This window comes from Sinohyriopsis cumingii, chromosome 6, assembly GCF_028554795.1.
Source record: "Sinohyriopsis cumingii isolate HCF-2022 chromosome 6, ASM2855479v2, whole genome shotgun sequence".
Taxonomy (NCBI): domain Eukaryota; kingdom Metazoa; phylum Mollusca; class Bivalvia; order Unionida; family Unionidae; genus Sinohyriopsis; species Sinohyriopsis cumingii.
Window position 1 is genome coordinate 127,406,234 of NC_142966.1, and position 22,061 is coordinate 127,428,294.

At 33.5% G+C, this 22,061-nt stretch overlaps 1 protein-coding gene across 1 annotated transcript in view; it reads right to left on the reverse strand.

Moving 5' to 3' along the window:
- Window positions 1–5,053: 5,053 nt before the first annotated feature.
- The window catches only part of LOC149797919 (S-acyl fatty acid synthase thioesterase, medium chain-like), a 74,352-nt gene continuing 57,344 nt past the window's right edge, over window positions 5,054–22,061 (reverse strand). Inside the window, exons 6-8 of the mRNA XM_089962965.1 lie at window positions 21,900–21,993; window positions 10,511–10,599; window positions 5,054–5,392 (exon numbers count right to left, since the gene is read on the reverse strand). Of these exons, the coding sequence (XP_089819091.1) occupies window positions 5,271–5,392; window positions 10,511–10,599; window positions 21,900–21,993 (305 nt within the window). The 3' untranslated portion in view covers window positions 5,054–5,270. The remainder of the gene's footprint in view (window positions 5,393–10,510; window positions 10,600–21,899; window positions 21,994–22,061) is intronic.

The window sequence follows — 22,061 nt, forward strand, 5'->3', positions numbered from 1 at the left end:
TATATATGTATATATATATATATATATGTATATATATATATATATATATATGCAATTGCCAAAAATAGTAATACCATATATACTGGAATGTTGTGAGATCTTTTTTTCCAGTTGTTCATCCCTCGAGTCTGAAGATGACTATGACATCACTAACTGGTTTTATCTGAATCACTGATATTCCTGTATTAAAAGTGTGTCAGATTTTAAACTCTGAGAGCTGCAGTGAAAGTCATTCCTAAAGTTTGGTAACTTGATGTTGACAAACTTGTCAAGCAGAAACCATTTTTCTTCTGTTACTCAAAGGCCTATTATTTTGGCTTTCCTTCGTCAAGTTCTTTCTTATCCCTGAGTCTAGTAATGGTTGATGAAAGACAAGTTCAGCTTTTGTCCAGAAATGAAACGGGTAACACACCAATAGACAGACAGACAGATGGGTTAAAAGACAATAAAACATGTGGCAGGGATTTAAAAAATGTGCTTAAACTGAAAATGTTGAAAATGAAACAAATGTTGTAAAAAAAATTTATTTAATACAAATGTATGGACATCAAGATTTTGTTTGTTTTTCTTAATTAGTGATGGCAACACACAGATATTACTTTTGTTGTGTATATGAACATGAAACAGTACTTTAGAAGTCATTTGCATTTATATATCATGGCAGTTTTGGACAATACGGTCAATAAATTATCTTCATTATTATAACAGCTGATATCAGTAAAAGTGTCATTCAGTGCTACCAATATTTAATGATTTTAATTGCCTATCATTAATATTTGTGTATGCATTAGGTCATCAAACTCTGATGATTTGTCAGGTGACATTTAAAAAGGTGTAAGTAAATCTTTTAAAAGTAGCGAAGAAAACTGCTTTTTTCCATTGATTTTCTTCACAAGGAAAACTCTTGGAACTTTGTATATACTTCCTTATAAGTGGAGTCCAATTGCAAAGAGTGCAGACCCTAATCTACCATCACATAATAAACAGGGTCTGTGTTTTGTGTTCTACATAGTAATCCAAACTGAACAGATCAGATTATGATGGCAGATCTGGATCTGTGCAGTTTGCAGTTGGACTCGACTTGCGAGTATATATGGTACGGATGATCTCTTCTTCATAGACAAAACCCACTAGTAGATGACAATAACCTCTTCCCCATAGAAAAAAAACACTGTATGATACACAAGCTCTTCTCCATAGAAAAAAAACACTATGATACACAAGCTCTTCTCCATAGAAAAAAACACTGTATGATACACAAGCTCTTCTCCATAGAAAAAAAACACTGTATGATACACAAGCTCTTCTCCATAGAAAAAAAACACTGTATGATACACAAGCTCTTCTCCATAGAAAAAAAACACTATGATACACAAGCTCTTCTCCATAGAAAAAAAAAACTATGATACACAAGCTCTTCTCCAGAGAAAAAAAACACTGTATGATACACAAGCTCTTCTCCATAGAAAAAAAAAACACTGTATGATACACAAGCTCTTCTCCATAGAAAAAAAACACTGTATGATACACAAGCTCTTCTCCATAGAAAAAAACACTGTATGATACACAAGCTCTTCCCCATAGAAAAAACTCACTAGTAGATGATAATAACCACTTCCCCATAGAAAAAAACCCATTAGTAGATGATACACAAGCTTGTCTCCAGAGAAAAAAACACTATATGATACATATGCTCTTCCCCATATAAAAAACCCCACTAGATGATACATAAGCTCTTCCCCATAGAAAAACCCCACTAGATGATACATAAGCTCTTCACCATAGAAAAACCCACTAGATGATACATAAACTCTTCCCCATATAAAAAACCCCACTAGATGATACATAAGCTCTTCCCCATAGAAAAACCCCATTAGACGATACATAAGCTCTTCACCATAGAAAAACCCACTAGATGATACATAAACTCTTCCCCATAGAAAAACCCCCACTAGATGATGCATAAGCTCTTCACCATAGAAAAACCCACTAGATGATACATAAACTCTTCCCCCATAGAAAAACCCCATTAGATGATACATAAGCTCTTCCCCATAGAAAAACCCCATTAGATGATACATAAGCTCTTCCCCTTAGAAAAAAAACACTAGGTGACACATAAGCTCTTCTTCACAGAAAAAACCCACTAGTAGATGATACCAACCTCTTCCCCATGGAAAGAAACACTAGTAGATGATACACAAGCTCTTCCCCTTGGAAAAAAAACAACACTAGATGATACATCTCTTCTTCATAGAAAAAAATGCACTAGTAGATGATAATAACCTCTTCCCCATGGAAAAAAACACTAGTAGATGATACAAAAGCTTTTCTCCATAAAATAAAAACCCCACTAGATGATATATAAGGTCTTCCCCATAGAAAAACACTAGTAGATGATACGTAAGCTCTTCTCCAAGAAAAAACACTAGTAAAGGATACATAACCTCTTCCCCATAGAAAAAACACTAGTAGAGGATACATAACCTCTTCCCCATAGAAAAAACACTAGTAAAGGATACATAACCTCTTCCCCATAGAAAAAACACTAGTAGAGGATACATAACCTCTTCCCCATAGAAAAAGCACTAGTAAAGGATACATAACCTCTTCCCATAGAAAAACAATAGTTGATGATACATAAGCTCTTCCCTATACAAAAACACTAGATGATACATAAGCTCTTCCCTATACAAAAACACTAGATGATACATAAGCTCTTCCCTATATAAAAACACTAGATGATACATAAGCTCTTCCCCATAGAAAACCCCCCACTAGATGATACATAAGCTCTTCCCCATACAAAAACACTAGATGATACAGAAGCTCTTCCCCATAGAAAACCCCCCACTAGATGATACATAAGCTCTTCCCTATACAAAAACACTAGATGATACATACGCTTTTCCCTATACAAAAACACTAGATGATACATAAGCTCTTCCCCATAGAAAACAATACTAGTAGATATATAACCTCTTCTCCAAAGAGAAAACACTAACAGATGATACATAACGTGGCACTCTACATTTTCGTATTTTGCATAGGGTTAGAATTTTAAAGAAAAAGAATTTCCCCAGCTTTCCTCACTGGTTATACTGGCTATTTAAAAAATAACTTGTATATCTTAGGTGCAGTTCAAAGAACCTTTAATTTGGTGTATGATTGATGGGTGTATGGGTTATAGAGTATACAGCTTGGCCTTACTCCAGATATGCACCTTTCAAAACAAGGTGCTAGCTCCACTTGGTCATTTTCACTTCCTGAACTTCAGAGGTAAATTGTATAAAAAAAGAGCCGATAACTATTTTTTTAAATACATTTTCTATTTTTGGTAATTCATTCATTGCACTTTCAGAAGCTGGTATAGTCTAGTCTGGCAAAATTCATTTTCCCTATTTTTATAGCTGCTACGGATAGTATAGTTTAGACTAATTCAGGCTGATTTTATTTAGCACAATAGAGCAGTCATTTTAGTTAGCAGTGTGCTTAGATCATGTACAATTTCCAAAGAAATGTCAGCCACATTACATTCAAGTTGCATAGAGGTATGCCAACAATCTCTCCAATGTGCATGTTTTAAATGCAAACAACGTCACCTTACATACATCACTCTCTCAAAAGTACATAATAGCTGGTGAGTGCCCCCTAAGCTCTTCCCTATAGGAAAATAACACGAGTAGATGATACATAAGCTCTTCCCAATATTAAAAAACCCACTTAGTAGATGATCCATTTTCGTACTCTGATTCATCTTTTCTTCAATCAGATCGACAACACATTGACACAACCAAACTTAACTGTATGTATATAATGTTATGACTTTGAAAAATGTGATATAGTGATTGTATATTGCTAGAAAAAACAGCATTGTGAGCCACTGCATTAATTCCATGTCTAAGTGTGTAAGAAATACTGAAGACATTTAAAACAAAGCTGTCTGTAAATGCCACTACCCATCTGCTCCAAAAATGATAGGGATCTGTTCAAAACTTACAATGAACGTACAAAATTGTTCCTAGCAAAGTCCTGTAAGAGGTCAATTGTTTATGCCAGCGACTATAGCAAGATAGTACTTTGATATGCACATCAGTAGAACTAATGCTGGATTGTACCATAATATGCACATCAATAGAACTAATGCTGGATTGTACCATAATATGCACATCAATAGAACTAATGCTGGATTGTACCATAATATGCACATCAACATAACTAATGCTGGATTGTACCATAATATGCACATCAACAGAACTAATGCTGGATTGTACCTTGATATGCATATAAATAGAACTAATGCTGGATTGTACCTTGATATGCATGTCAGTAGAACTAATGCTGGATTGTACCATAATATGCACATCAATAGAACTAATACTGGATTGTACCTTGATATGCATGTCAGTAGAACTAATGCTAGATTGTACCTTGATATGCATGTCAGTAGAACTAATGCTGGACTGTACCATAATATGCACATCAATAGAACTAATACTGGATTGTACCTTGATATGCATGTCAGCAGAACTAATGCTGGATTGTACCTTGATATGCACATTAGTAGAACTAATGCTGGATTGTACCATAACATGCATGTCAGTAGAACTAATATTGGATTGTACCTTAATGTGCATGTCAGTAGAACTAATGCTGGATTGTACCATAATATGCATGTCAGTAGAACTAATGCTGGATTGTACCATAATATGCACATCAATAGAACTAATACTAGATTGTACCTTGATATGCATGTCAGTAGAACTAATGCTAGATTGTACTTTGATATGCATGTCAGTAGAACTAATGCTGGATTGTACCATAATATGCATGTCAGTAGAACTAATGCTGTATTGTACCATAATATGCACATCAACAGAACTAATACTGGATTGTACCTTGATATGCATGTCAGCAGAACTAATACTGGATTGTACCTTGATATGCATGTCAGTAGAATACTGGATTGTACCTTGGTATGCAAGTCCATGGAGCTAATGCAACAAGAGAGGGTCTAATTACATCCTATAAGTAGTTTAATGCAACACTAAGATATATCTGGAACAAATTTATTCTTGTAAAATAACAAATTCAGGTTCTCCATCCCCGTTTTCTCGTGTAGATAAAAGCAGATATCATTTATTCAAGTTTTTCATTTGATTTTGGAAACCATTTTAATCACTGTTTTGCTTCAGACTGATAAATACTGGTTGAAGAAAAAAATTCTAATTCAGACCAGTTCCTCCCTCATGTACAATTTCAACCTCTAATTATCTAAGACTGTCTGTCATATGCTGAACCAGCCTACCCATATTTTCTGGGTTCTTGAGGTAAAAGTGAGCACCAGGCAGTTTCTGAATGGTACTTGGTCCTTTTGTAACTTCTCTCCATCCTGTAAATAAAATGCATACAAACAAACCATTACAATTATGTATGGTGATATCCTTGGGGAAAAAAGTACAGTATTTTTCACAGGATAAGCATGGAGAGGTTACACCATGTAAATTGTTTCATTAACACTTGAACAAGGCTTTCTTATGGCAAAAAAAACTGTCATGGTTTGGGAAAATCAAGTGACAGCATATCATTGTAGAACAACAGCAATTACATGATTTTTAGATATGTAACTGAACAATCGGGTGCCTATTCAAAGGTCTAATCATAGCCACAATGAGAAAAAAATAACCCACCCTTGTCTTTGAAACAGGTAAACTATCTCAAAGTACTCTGTACACCGACCCCAATGCCACTGTAAAAATTGTCAAAATCATTCCTAAACATTCTATTTCAAATGTATCAAATTTGTGCACAAAATAAAGAGACCATGCCCGTTTCTCAATCACTCAAGAAAAACCACACAGTACTGAATTATATGAATGATTCATACAATTTATAATTCATACACTGATGAGATTTGATGCATTTGCTTTTCTCTTTTATCTACTTCCTTGGACCACTCTGGTGGCATCCACCTCAGATGCAAGAGGTCATGAGTTTGAACCCCAGCCGAGTCATACCAAAGACTTACAAAAATGGTACTAGCAGCTGCCTCGCTGGTGTTCGTTAAGAGGTCAGTGTTAAGACTGGTTGGCCTGGTGTCAGGATAATGTGACTGGGTGGGACATGATGCTACATGTCTGTGGCATGATGCCCAAGTGCTAGGCATCACTATAAACTGCCACACTGTGGATATCGTAGTGATATGACTGAAATTGTTTTAAAGCTACGTTAAAAATCCAAAACACACACACGCTTACACTCTACTTCCTTGTCTTTTTCTAGAATAGTGTTTCAACAACCCAATTACATCTACATGGTATCAAGTTTGATCCCTGGTTAATGCATATTAAAAGTTAGAAAAAGATTGTCACTCTTTAAAATGTAAACCTTGATTTATATGTGGTTTCTATCTCTCAAGGCATTTATAATTATGCATTGCAACTGAATGTCCCCTGGATATACAATGTATTCTGAATAAATGCAATAATTATGCAATCTGGAAAGAAAATGTATTCTGTATAAATGCATAAATTATAGTCTGGATAAAAAATGTATTTTGTATAAATGCATAAATTTTACAATTTGGATACAAAATGTATTCTGTATAAAATACATAAATTTTACAATTTGGATACAAAATGTATTCTGTATAAATGCACAAATTATAGTCTGGATACAGAATGTATTCTGTATACATGCAATAATTATACAGTCTGGATCTAGAATGTATTCTGTATAAATGCAATAATTATGCAATCTGGAAAGAAAATGTATTCTGTATAAATGCATAAATTATAGTCTGGATACAAAATGTATTCTGAATAAAAGCATAAGTTATACAGTCTTGATACAGAATGTATTCTGTATAAATGCAATAATTATACAGTCTGGATCTAGAATGTGTTCAGTAACAATGCAATAATTATACTTATAGGTTGCTGCATTTGTATGGGAAAATATGAACGACTTTTTCGGATGGAAATACTGCATGACCTTGGAAGTGCAATATATCCATCCGATAAAATGAGTTTATATTTTCCCATACAAATGCAGTAACCTTTTTATTATATTCTCATTTTCTTATTCTACCTAAGGCTTAATTATGTAAATAAAAATACACTACAAGAAACAATGTAATTGGATGTAACTGAATGTATGCCGTATTCCAAACTAAATACACAAGTGCAAAGTCATCATTACACAACAATATTATTAATGTGCACAATACTCCGCTGAGATAAATCTGAATTTAGTCACGTGCTAGACATAACTTGCGAAGGAAATGGCATTTTGGTCTATATAAAATTGAAATCTGGAATCATATTGTTAATGAATGCACATTGCAACAACTTTTCCATTTGACCTGGAATGAATAGATTTTGGTATTTTTTGTCATTTTTACAAAATTTTGTGATTGTGCACCCATTTTATCTATATCAATTCTACATGAAGTACATTGGATTTCAGTGGCAATGGAGCAGCGTGTTGACATCATCAAGTGTGTGTGTGTGTGTGATCTGGATTTTTAACGTAGCTTTAACAATTTTTCAGTCATATCGCTACAATGTCTGCCGTGTGACAGTTTATAGTGATGTCTAGCAGTGGGGCATCATGCACAGACATGTAGCATGATGTCCCACCCAGTCACATTATTCTGACACCAGGCTGACCAGTCCTAACACTAACCTCTTAATGCCGAGCGCTAAGCGAGGCAGCTGTTAGTATCATTTTGTAAGTCTTTGGTATGACTCAACCAGGGATCGAACCCACGACCTCCAGCATCCGATGCGGATGCTTTAACCACTAGGCCACTGGAGTGGTCAAGTGTGTTTCTGTTCTGTCACTGAATGTTAAAATCATAATGTGGAAAATATATGAAGTCTTTCAATTGCAATTATCAAAAAGACGCTATGGAATATAATGTTTATTTCATTTTTAGTGCAGTAAGGTGTATGTAATTGCACTTGGAATATAGACGAAATTACAGTACAATTTCGAAATGTGTAATCAAGCTTGAGAACCCATGACATGGTTCATGTAATTCAGATTGGCAGAACTAAGAAAATACATTTTACATTTTGAGGAAATTCATGATGTAAAACAGTAAGTATAATTAATTTACATTTTGAGGAAATTCATGATGTAAAACAGTAAGTATAATTTTTGCCATTCTTATTATCAGCTAAAGAAGACAGTTTATGCCTTGTCACTTGCATGTTATTTGTAGGAACCCAGCAATTTTATGAAATCTGGCATCTATTGCCCGCCTAAAACCGAAATATTGTCTCAAAAGTTAACGCAGAATGTGGCAAAGCTGCTGCTATGTGGTAGTCCATGACACATCTGCTTTAGTTCATTCAGAAACAAATTTAATTAACCAAAATGTAGATCACTTACTATGTGAATGTACATGATTTGTTTACAAATTAAAAGTGCTGGCATCTGCATCCATCGTTTGTTTACAACAGAAAGTAGTTCCTTTTATGAATGCAATATGAAGTTGCGTGTGAGTTCAATATCATAAAATAATGAATGATTCTGACAATGCAAAGTTAATGAAGAAAAAAAATGAGCATATAATAAAGTCTGGATATAGTATGTAGTCTGTATAAATGCATAAATTATACAGTCTGGATATAGTATGTAGTCTGTATAAATGCATAAATTATACAGTCTGGATATAGTATGTAGTCTGTATAAATGCATAAATTATACAGTGTGGATAATCAATATTACATTCTAATTAAACTTTTGCTCTGTCTCATTAAGATCATGGTTTAGATATCAGGGAAAAAATATTGAACAGTGCTCATTTTACCACAGGTCACTACAAGAGGTCCTAGTTGCTGCATTAGGGTTCTTTCTGCCTAAATAACATATCAAACAACATTATAGAGATGGGGTACCTAATCTACCATAATCTGTACCTGCTACTAATGGGGGGGGGGGCAGGAAGAATAACCTATAAGAACATGTACAACTGATGTAAATTAGTTTCATTTCAATCAATACTTAGACCACACTGAACTGAAGACACTCATAATGGAGTTCCCCTGGATTGTCATTCATTTAAAACAAAGTCATTCAATCTAATTCTACCATATTTAACAGTTTATTCCTGCATGAACAGCCTAGAACCAGCCTACTGTTACAAAATGCACCAGCAGATCTTAGTCTATGATGTTACATTTTAAAACCTCTGTCAAACTTTGTGATACATCAAAAGACTTATCACATCACCACATTCCAGCCATTGGCACATTAATAATAATAATGAGGACTTTGAATAGCGTCTAATCTTTAGAAGCTCTAAGCGCTTTACAACATAAGACAACACCTATAAGATAAAAAACATACATAATGATATGATTACAAAAACAAACACCATGAAATTAGAAAACATAGAAAAAACATGCTGAGAATATTTAAGGTAGGAAACATTATTAGGTCTTTAAGTTTGTTCTTGCAGTCAAAATAAGTGAGTTTTGAGAGCACACTTGAATGAGATCACTGTGTCTTTGTGTCTAAGTTCAGTGGGCAATTCATTCCACATTGCTGGGCCCTGGTATGCAAAAGAACGCTGTCCATATGACTTTGTTTTCATAGCAGGAATACTGAGTATACGATTATCAGAAGATGATCGTAAGTATCTTGCTGGTGTGTACACATGGGTGAGGTCAGATAGGTATGTTGGACTAGAGTCCATCAGTGAAACGTAGCACAGAGAACAGATTTTGTGTTTGATTCTGGATCGAATGGATAGCCAGTGTGGTACTCTAAGTATGATCCAAGCATCTGCATTTTGAAGTTTCTGGAGCAGATATTGAGATGAACCAGACAGAACTGAGTTACAAAGTCCAGTCTTGAAAGTACTAATGAACACACAAGTGTTTTAGCGGCATAAACTGAAAGATATCTGCGAATGTAGCTGATGCATCTCAGCTCAAGATATTCAGCCTTGAATATGTTCATGACATGTTGGTGCAATGTGAGAGTACTGTCCTGAGTAACACCTAGGTTTCGTACTGATTGTGTGAATTTAATATTGGTGTTGCTGATATTTATTGTTAGCATAGTCGAGACTAAAGGCGCATAAACACATTTAATATTGGAATTAGTTGGAATACCACTGGAATTCAATTGGAACTTTTTATACATCTGGATTGTGATAGAACTTTTAGGACTATTTGGGATTTAGTTCACAACATTGTAAGTTCTTTTTAAATTTTCAACTTGCATTCAAGGCTAATAAATCTGATGTTATATTTTACAAAACTAGTTGGTTTTCACTCTTTTCTATTACTTAAGAGTTGTACCAATTTTGAGTATGACATATAAGATGACATTTTTTTGTCTTGTACTGGAGGGCTGGATTAAAAAAGATGCATAGTTTTATTTCTTCAATGTTAATGTAATCGGTAAGTGTATCTGATGGTAAATTCCAGTTCTTTATCTTTTCTAACACTTAATGTTGGCTTTGATATTGTAGGAAATATTTATTTTTTCTCACCTTCCAAATCATGTTCTACATCATCCACACCATCAAAAATATCAATTGGACAGGTAAGTCTCTGGTCCAATGGTGGCAAAATATCACAACTGAAATAAAAACAAGTAGTTCAATTATTTAAATTATTGTATAGCATCAAAAGAGTCATTGATTTTGGGTCTGGTTTAAATTCTCTCATATCCAAGAAAACATGTACAAATAAATGAGTTTTGATGCATTTATTGTTTATTATCCTTGACTTTGGAATGCTCTGATTAGGTACAATAAATGAGATACTCGTTAACTTAAAAGTTTTTTTAAATAACATTTTGTCTTTTATTATAAACAGCGACAGCATTTTTGCTATTTGAAAAATTGAAAATGATCCAAGCTTTTCTTCTTGTGGCTGATTTAAAAACTCCTGAATACCATTAATATAAAAGATAATGCTTTTTAACACAGGCATACATAAAGATAATTATTCAAACAGAAAACTAAATCATATATGTGAATTATCATTCATATATATATATATATATATATATATATAAATTATAAAATAAATTATAAAATAAACAACACCAACACTAGAATATGTGACCGGTTTCGCTTTAATGCTTCATCAGACTGAATTCAAACTGAATTCAATATCATTGCTTACGTCATTAAATATGTTGTTTCTAAGTGATCAATGAAATAAACAATGATATAAACAAGATGACGTCATAGCTACATTTTTAACGTAATTATCTAATACTTTAACGAATAATTTACATGGAGATGTGCATATGCAGCAAAGATTAATGATATCTTAATACATAAATATATATATAAAACTGGATCTTAAAGATACATATATCTCTATTGATAACTATATATATACAATTTATGAACAAATAGAGATAAACAGTTTTAGTAATATTTGTATTATGTATAATACACGCTTATTAGAAGTAAAGAAAATAAATTAAAAAAAAAAAAAAATTACAAAAAAAAAAAAAAAAAATAATTACAAAGATAAATGTATACAACATATATACCAGTAAAATCTTTATAGCTGTTAAAGTGGTTATCAGAACTCAATTTATTTAATAAAAATATAATAAAAAAATATGGTGTGCATTACGGTTACTATCAAGTATTTTATAAATAATTAATCATATTATATTGATAATTAATTACAAATTCAATTTCATTTTTAAAGAATTAGTAAACTTATTTTTATGTTATTAGATTATACTTTTACCAATTAAGATTTTCTGCAAAGTAAAATAATATGAAATATTCATATCTAATTGTAAACAGGGGACATAATTCAGAAGAAAAAAAAAAAAATTTACTAAATGTCATATAGTGTTTTTGAATTTAGACCTTTTGGATATACCGTATTAAGACGGTGAATCCAATAGGTTTCCTTTAGTAGACGTTCCATTTCAGAATCAGCTTTAACAATAGGTTGGAAGGAGAAATCTTGCAATGTATGGGAATTTTTGTTAAAATGTGCGGCAACATGAGATGAAAATGATTGATCGATATAATTTTTTATATCTGATCTATGTTGGTTCATACGTTTAGATATTTGTTGACTGGTTTGTCCAACATATTGGATGCCACATTTTTTGCACGTTATCAAATAAATAACATTTGATGTTGCACAATTAATGTCACAACGCATATTAAAAGTTTCTTTCGTATTATTACTATTGAATGAAGTATCTTCATTAATAAATGAACAGTGTGAACATCTAGGTCTATTACATTTAGTTGATGACCCTATTTTATATGATGGTTTTTCTAATTTGGAATTAGTTAGGAAATCTTTAAGATTTTTAGTCCTTTTATAAGCAAGTGTGGGTTTGCTTTCGTGTAGCGATTTATATATATATATACACACACACCACTCCCTCGATAACTTGTGCTCTGATAACTTGTGAATATGTTTATAACGCGGAGTCAGTTGTGGTTCCCATTTTTAAACTGGTAACTGAAACCTTGACGTATCACTAGTTCAATTGTCGAAAACAGTTGATATGACCTTTGAATGAACATTCTGAAATTATCAACTTTTAATAAGAAGTCAAAAGACATGTATTTTGTTAAAACTTCTTTCCAAACAACACTCTTGGTACATCGGAAATAACAGCATGCAACAAAATTTTCATCAATGAAATTGTCACTAATGCCTACTTGAGGCAGCACTTAAATAAGTACCAATAAAATAAGTATGTTTATCAAGTGAAATGCCTGTTTTATATTTTAATTCAGTTTATGTGCAATGATCATAAATACAATGTGCCTTGTTGTAATTCAAACATGAAATAACTAACATAACAGCTACGTCTACGAGTGTTTCTCTGAGAACCTAATTAAGTGCCAACGGTGTTTTGATACCTAATCTGCATAAGTATTTGTTGCATTGTTGAATTAAAAGCTGACCTCTTGTATTACTATGTTAATTATGTCTTTTGTATCAAATAAAGGGGGTGGACTAACTGAAAAGTTAAAAGGCATGCAAATACAACCTGGTAAGAGCTATAAACCCCCAGTCTAGTTTCAGGTCAAATCATTGCAACCGATCAACTGAACACTGTCTTTTTTTTTAAATTGTTGAATGTAATATAATTAAACTACCTTAAATTAGCATACTCATTCACAAATGAATACTTGATGAAGTAAAATTCTGTTTCACAGATACATTTTATTAAAAGGAGACCAGAAATCAATGGAAATATAGAATCAGGGCATAACCGACTTTTGATCCGGAAATCGGATTCCACCGGATAATATGAACTTCCGATTAATTGGAGTCGGACAAGGCAGAAACGACCGATTCGGATAATAAAAATAATAAAGTTGAATTTCTATAGCACTGTGTCTAACAATGCGTGTCATTCGATAGTGCGTTAATAAAGTTAAATAAGAAGTCAGAAAAGTCCAATATGGTCAACACAACGGGGTGAAACGATAATACTTGAGTTAGACCGAAAGATTAAAATTTATTAAAATATATAATACAGTCCTACCCGTTTATGTCAACATCCTCAATAATGAAGGCATAATATTGAATACATTGACACATGCTAATGAGGTATTAAAAGAAAATGATTCTTACAATCGTAAATATAAATAAAGTTAATAAGGAAACTTTCACAGCACAATAAACTTGTTTCAATCACCGATCACTTTGGAAAATGCAAGAATCGATCAGATTTCATTGCTTTTATTTAAGTCGCCGCAAGAGGCCAACTTTATAGGACCAAACAAAAGCCTGTTTTATTTTTATTTGACCGCGACATTAAAGCATGGCGGCAAGATCAACTAATTGTTGAATAAAGTACAGGATGGAACTGGCCGCTTGCCGACATAAATGATTAAGGCGGGAAAATTAAAGCCTGGCGGCAAGATCAACTAATTGTTGAACAAAGAATGTGTCGGAACTGGCAGCTGGTCGACATAAATGATTAGGCGGGACCCTTGTGACATGGGTGTGATATGCAAAACGTGTGTAACACGGTTTAAAAAGTTAATTTGAAAAACTTTTTAATTTAGCATTTCCGATTAATTGAATCGTATCCGGAATCGGAAAAATTTCATGCCCAAAATCTGGAATCGGAAATCAGTAGAAAAATGCTAATCGGTTATGCCCTATATAGAATACTACTAAAAGCGCTACAGAAGAAAACCTTATTCTGAAGTATGTATTGACCTTGTATGCAAAATATCTGCGCCTATTTGGTTACTTTTGTGATGTGACGTCATAGTAGTGACTCCAGCATCCCCACTGGCAGTTGCCAGAGTAAAAGACAATGCCATTTTGCATTGCTTATGGGTGTAATAGCACATTAAGAAAAGGCTGTGGACAACATTTTTTTCTCTCCATACGATAAAGGCATAAAGAAAGTATGGATACATTATTACAAGTGAGTTGAGTTCAAAGCAACAACACACAGCACTATGTGCTCATTTCATTTCTCAAAGAAATGTTACAAGAGGGATCCTGAAAAAAAATGGCAGCTCTAGGATATGCAAATGCTAGGCCTAGACTAAAAGTTGGCACTGTTCCAGACACAATGTTGGATGTTTTAAATCTTGGGAAAAGTGTTAAATGTGTAAGTTACAAATATAGGCTGAAGGCCGAGTAAGTGACCACAAAATGCAACAATCAATTCACAGATCTTTTATCTACACCAGCAGTGCTAAAAAAACGTCTGATAGCCCTACACCTGGGGACCATGTAATTTTAGTATGGACCCATCCTGTATTCAAAGTGAGGTGCCCATCAGGCTTGTCAAAAAAAACTGTTTGCCAGAGAAAACTTTGATCATGCTAATGAAATGAGTAAATGTATTTTCAATATGTTGACATACATACCTTAACATGGTACATGTACAACTTAAATCAAGTCACCATAGGTAAAATTGAGATCTGGCTTTAATTAAATGGAAGCTTTGCTAAAAATAAGATTCTAAACCCCTGACACGATCATGTTTTGAGAAAACACAATTTTCAATAACCTTTATTAAAAAAATTACACTTAAAAAAAAGAAACATTTCAACATATGCCTGTTACACTTAGTATGTATAAACGGTAATCTGTAATGATTGGAACCGATATAAAATTATCTCTTGGGCAGTTTAAATAGCATTAATTAAAAGAAAAGAGGTCAGGTATAAAATCAAAGTTTCACATCAACTGGCTGACAATAGAAATCAGAGGAGGCGACTATTGACCCCACCCTCTTGCCCCAATGTGTGACTCAGTCGGGCTCCGATCTCAGAACCTCCCACATCTGAGGTAGATGCTCTAACTACTAGCCAACCGGAGCAGTTATTTTTTTATATGAAGACATATTCCAAATATGATTGGATAGGAGAGAATGGCAATGACAGTTCTAACACATTATTGGCAATGTAATGCAGAGGAAATGGGCAGACACTCTAACCACTAGCCCACTGGAGCAGTCACTTGACAATGAAATGGCAAAACTGGTAAACAGTAACTGTTTCATAACATCCATCACATCATTAATAAAATTATTTCTACTGATATTTATAATAATCATATATATTTCACTCACTTATAAGTACAGATACCAATGGGTATCTGCCTGTTAATAATAACCCGGGTAATAAAATCAGCAACTAGGTACCCTTTTAATAAAAAAAGATATTCCAATTTCCGATCGAGACACAGAACAACAATTACAGTCTGATGCTCGTGTCGTGTGTGCATTTATTCATCATCACAGGGGCTCATATGGTTGATTTCGATTTACTTGTCATATATGTACTATATAATAATACAAGGGAGGACACTTTTCTCGTTTCTCACACAACCTTTTTAAGAATCAATGCTGATATTTAAAGCAAGACCATCCTAACTTCGTGCTGTCCATGGTTTGTGAGCTATTTTTCTTGCAACATTAAGGCACTTGTTTTAAGATCCTGATGACATTAACTAGGTCAGTACCTTTCATTGACAGAAACAGTAACTACTGATTAAGAAATATTTGATGAGATAAAATTTATATATGTACTACAATCAAATAAAAGAAGTGATGTGATTTGGATTTTTAACATAAAAAATTTAGTCATATCGCTACGATGTCTGCAATGTGCAGTTTATAGTGATGTCTAGTACTGGGGCATCATGCTGCAAACATGTAGCATGATGTCCCAAACAGTCACATTATCCTGACAACAGGACAACCAGTCCTAACACTAACCTCTTAATGCTGAATATCCAGCGAGGCAGCTGTTAGTACCATTTCTTAAGTCTTTGGTATGACTCGGCCTAGGATCGAACCCATGACCTCCTGCATCCGAGGCGGATACTCTAACCACTAGGCCACCGGAGCAGTGCAAATAAAAGAAAGCACAATATAAATGTCCAGTTTAACTGATGCCATTTTTGCCTCAAGTTTGTGGTCCTGAAGTGATTATTAGCTGGTCAAGTCAGGGCCGCTGTTCAGGTTTGTTTACTGTAATCTTTTTTATTAGCAGGAAACCCAGATATTTTTGGCATGGCAAAAGGCAACCCAAAAATGTGGTTAGCGTAACATGCACTTCTTATACCATTTTAGGAAAAAATGAACAAAATGGACAATTATACAAAATGAAATTTTTCATTGAAATATTTCAAAATAATGGAAAGCTTTGTTTTTCAATAACAATGAATAAAAGCTAATAACAATTGACCACGTGTAAATATGGTCATTTTTGCATTAATTTTTACTTAAAACAGTTCAAAGAAAACAGTCAGGATTTTTTAATGTGAATCCACTTGTCTTAGACTAATGTTATTTTGATACTACATACAAAGTGGACCAGTTTAAAAATAAATGGCACCAGATATCATAAAAAAAATGGCTATATCGATGTGACTGTTGGCGGTTATATCACTGGAAAATGTTAGAAAGGGATTTTGTTAAACTTAAAAACATGCATCACCGGCCGTCATTAAGGGATGAACCATGGCAGGTCAAGGATTCTACAACAGTCATCATTTGTGGACATGACAATTCACAAAAGTTACTGTAGACATGTAGACTAGTTAATGTGAGTGTTATGCATAAATAATTTATCCATTTCTTTTATGTCTATACTTCTGTATTAACTACTCATCCACATGAATTTAGCTGATTTGTGACAAAAAATTTAACTGCAGATCCAGGTAAGTACCAAAAATAAATGTACGTTAAATACAATAAATATGAACGTTTTTCATAGTTTTCTGTAGTTATGGCATGTAATATAATAATTGCTCTTTTTATGCTCAGATTATGCTTTTTACCACTTATATTAGTAATAAATTATGCCTATACCTCTCTTGGGGGTTGGCATGTCTAAACCTACAACAAAGCAGTTCAGGTTCACATTTAAAACAATTTCACAATAATACAATACAAATCACAAGAAGGAAGCTTCTTAATGTTTAAATTAATTATTTTAATTGCAGATTTATTTGTGGGTTTTTTGTGTGAAAAACTAATGCTTAAGCTATGACCAATGAAAACCTTTCTCAATGCCTTTTACACCTCCCTGGTAATGGATACTGTTTCACACACAAGTCGGTCCCTGTTTAAGTCTCTTTGCCCAGAATTCAGTATTATCTCTCATGATTCAGTGTTGGATGTATATTTTCAATATATCAGTCCTTTGGTGGTGTGTGTGTGTGTGCGTGTGCGTGTGTTGGGAGTAGTTAATGAATATGTCATTTACATATAATACAATTGAACCTAATCCTTCTTAAATGAATTTATTGCATTGTGGTAAATTTTTAATTTTATGATGGGCACCATCCTTAATCCAAAATATGAAACATGAGATCCTTCTTACTATTGTACTTTTCTGCTGTCAGGTCTTAAACACACTGTTAACACACAATTCAACAGATATAGTTATGAACATATCTCAGAAGCAGATTTAACTTTTGAATGTGCAACCCAAATTTGGTCTCCTCCTGTCTGTCTCGCTCACCATGTATCTGTATTCGAGGACTGGCTAGTCATGGGACCAGGTGATCTATCATCTGATCAAAACTCGGAAAAACTTGGCAATTTACAGAATTGTGGTATCTTCCATGCAATATAATCACTAACCACGTAACGATATTTAATTTATAAACATTACAGTCTTATTAAAATTTGAAGAGAATTACATACATAAAAGGGTAAGTTTTATTTCTTTTCTCCTTTAATAAAATGCTACTTTCAGAGTTTGTAGTTAATTTGTAATTCTTTAAATTGGCACTCGGAGATTTCCACACGGGTGAGAAGTTTCCCTATTACTTGCAATGAAATCATGACATCAAATACAGAACAAAACAACTGACTTTAGGCGATGAACGATCTTTCACGAACTAAAAGTTATGCTTGAAAAAAATAAAATGAATCTTGCTGGATTGTGAATCTGAATTGGTAAGTAGTCTGGTTCCCTGCTTACTATGCTCCTTGCATTGCATTACACAAGAGTAGAGAGCAACGTAGGGAAGGAATGGACAGTGATGCAATATACAGTGTGACCCTGCTATAACATGCTCCATTACAAAAAAAATTTGGATAAAACACGGTCATGGTGTGGCTCTCGAAATTTCATGTACATGTATTTTTCTCGTACATGACAAAAAATATTTCTTAAAAGTATGAAAAAACGTAAAACGTTTATTATCATTGTGGGGAAGAGATCGCATATGAATAATATAAGATGATCATTGCGTGGCTCCTAAAATTTTATATGTATTCTTAAAAGTATGAAAAATAACATGTAAAAAGTTTATTCAGCGATCGCAAAGGGCTTTGCCAATATTGCAAATTGTGTTTTATTTTCTTTATTGGTAACAAAATATACCATCTGGCGATTTTTTCTTTTATGGCCGACATTGTTGGCTGTTTGAACTTGTATATACAACCATTGGTTTGGAGTGGAGATATTCAGAGGCCCCATGAAAGGAAGCTGCAACCTTGATATAACATGCACTGAAATGTATCTGTTGTATGATTAACAAATTCTTTGTCCATATTGACTAGCCATCTTAACAGTGCATTGTTATATCATAATCTGATTATGTTGACATCAGGCATGAGTACTGTATGTTGTGAGATATCCGCTTATTTTGTACATTTCTGCTAGCTGAGATCAACCACAGGAGGCATTATCTCATAATCTATCTTTCACTGGATTTTCCGCCACTGGCTAGTAATTAATATATTTACACAGACTGACATTTGTGTGTGGACGGTAAGCAGAATTCCTCTTCTTTTTACTCATAATGAAATCATTCAGAACACTCACATTTTCTGTAGTAATTCCTGTTATCAGACTTGAACAACTGCATATCTATCGACCATTGACCCTTTTCAAAAATTTCTTACGCATGTGTGGAAGGCATCATCATTCCGCTACAACAAATGTAAAAAAAAAACAACAAAAAACAAACAAGATCTTAATTGTTGCAATAGGTAGGGAGGTAGAGTACATGTTAATACTTACTAATACTCCATACAAGGAACATTTCTTTCAAATTTAAAATGAAAAAAAAAAACTATAAGTCAATAGCAAGATCATTGATATCTTTCCCATTAATATTAAACATCCTACATCTGAACCTTAGAATAATATAGTCACTGAACAAAGTTCATTTTACTCTGTCTAGACTACAATATTTACAAAGTCCAAAATATTTTAGAGTGAATTTTCCAGTTCTTGTAGCTTGTCATCATGCTGTTTTTCAAGAGCTCCAAGTCCATCGATTTCGTCCTTTTCACTTTTCCTAAAATTATTTTGATGTCATGATAAAGGAAATTTTCATATGGATCTTTGCTTTCATTGCACAGTCATCAGTGAATGTTGTTGTCTCAATGTCTTTTTCAGAACCTTCCTTTCTTTATCACTAATACGCATAAACCAAAAAAAAGTAAAAAAATATATTTGTTTTTTATATTATTGCTTTATATTAAAAATTTAAAAACAGCACATTGATATTTTAGACTAGCTCATATTAGATATTTTAATATTTCTCTTAGCTTAGTCGTGTTCATTGCGATTATCGTCTGTTCTATTTCGACTCAATTCCAAAATAGAACTGGATAGAACTAATTTCATATTAAATTAAGACTATATAAAGTTTCTATTTTAAAAGTTGAATCTCTATGTTCAGAGACATACCTCTTTTATCACAAATGATTTCATGCTGAAGGCTTCTTGTTCTACCTGTATTAAGCACCATTACAAGAGCTTGAGTTTTTTTCAGCTGCATGTGACCATGGGGCCTCTCTCCCAATGGACACAAATCAATATCCTTCTGTCATAATTTTCATTTTGCAAAGCTCTACGAGAAATATCTCATAATCCAAACCATATATTTTTCTTCATCTAGCCACTGAAGTTGGAATGAGCTGCCAGACATGTCGAAGCGAATGATTCAAATTTAAACCACTGCTGCATCCAGGGTTCATACAATCGGAAGTTCAAAATGTACGACTGCGCAGTGGCCAGTTGTGGAAATTTTTTCGTTCCAGCACAAACTCAGATTGGGTTTTTGTTATTGTTTTTTGCCCCTTTTCTTTTTATTTAGTTCTGTAAAATGAAAACTATTTATTAATTCCTTTTGATTTCAAGAAAATCAAGGCTTTTCAATGTACCCAGACAATATTTTGAATTTTCAAGATGTTTTCAAGGCCTTGAGGGAGCAATTTATTTTTTATGGTGTTTCAAGGTTCCCTATGGACCCTGTTGTAGATTCAATGTATGTGATGAGATTCGCAAGTGAGTACACAGTGTTGATATTCTATTCATGCTATATATTATACATGTACATATAAACAGTATACACATACATGTACCAATGCGTGGGTCTCTGAATAAAGTAAAATATTATATATGCCTTCTCTGTTTTCACTACAGGTGTATTTCTCATTTAATATGCATCGATTTAAGATGGTAACTGTGCCAATGAAGCACGTATTTTTGCGCACGAATTTATTACCTTCCCCCACCCCGGAAATGTTTTTGGGTACATGCATCATTTTCTTTAGCTAACTGACCTGGTTGCTTATAACACAGTTGGGTTCTATGGCTGCCAACTACCGTGCATAGCAGGGTCACTGTACAATGTTTTTGCGTAGTTTGACATATTGAAAATAAAGGTCATTTTTACATAAAAACAAATAACTTTGTTAGAAAAAGCACTTTATTGACAAGTATTCCCAATGCAGTATTTAAACAAGTATTCAGCCATTAAACAGATCAGTTCCACCCCCCCGATGTTTTTTTCGATGTCCAGTGAGGTTGGAATCATTTTGTATTGTTATGAAGGTACAATAGCTCACAGCCTCACTTAAGTGTGATCTATGTTTTTGGACCCTGCTGTGTAAGAGTTATCGAGGGAGAGGTGTATATATCATGTTGGTAATGTTCCTTCTGAATATCATGTGATTCAATATAATTAATGTTATCCCAAAGTTTGGTCAATATATTTGCCAGTAAACTGAATTTACTTGGTGGAAACACTTTTTCTGATTATGCTCCATGTAACCTTGACGTCTAACTTCTTGATACCCAAATCAATAGGTCTCTTTCCTATTCTATTGCAAACTATCCACATACTGTACTAAGGTATCTAAAACAAACATTATTCTGATAGATTTGTACACATCATTTTGAAGAAATCCACAAGTTCAATAGTCTTCCTGGTGTCAGTTCCACAGTTCAAAAATGTACAAATTTGCCTATTAAATTAATATGGACCAGCAGGCACGTAAAAACTGCAATCCAAATTATTTTGGGGTAAAAATATGCTCTTAAGGCAAATACTGTATATCTTTTTGAAAATCTTTCCAAATCTTTCCAACTTTTAAGGACAATGGTTGTCATGGTTAAAAGGGAGATATATGTCAATTAAAATACTTACTTATGTTGATCAATCAGAGAATAGTCTGCACGAAGTGATGGCAGAAATAACGACATCAGCTCTTTATTGTTCAACACTTCCGCTGGAGTTCCATCTAAAAAACCAGAGTGTAATTAGTGATTACATAGCTCACATCTACTTTCACTTGTCCCCAGTAGCCAT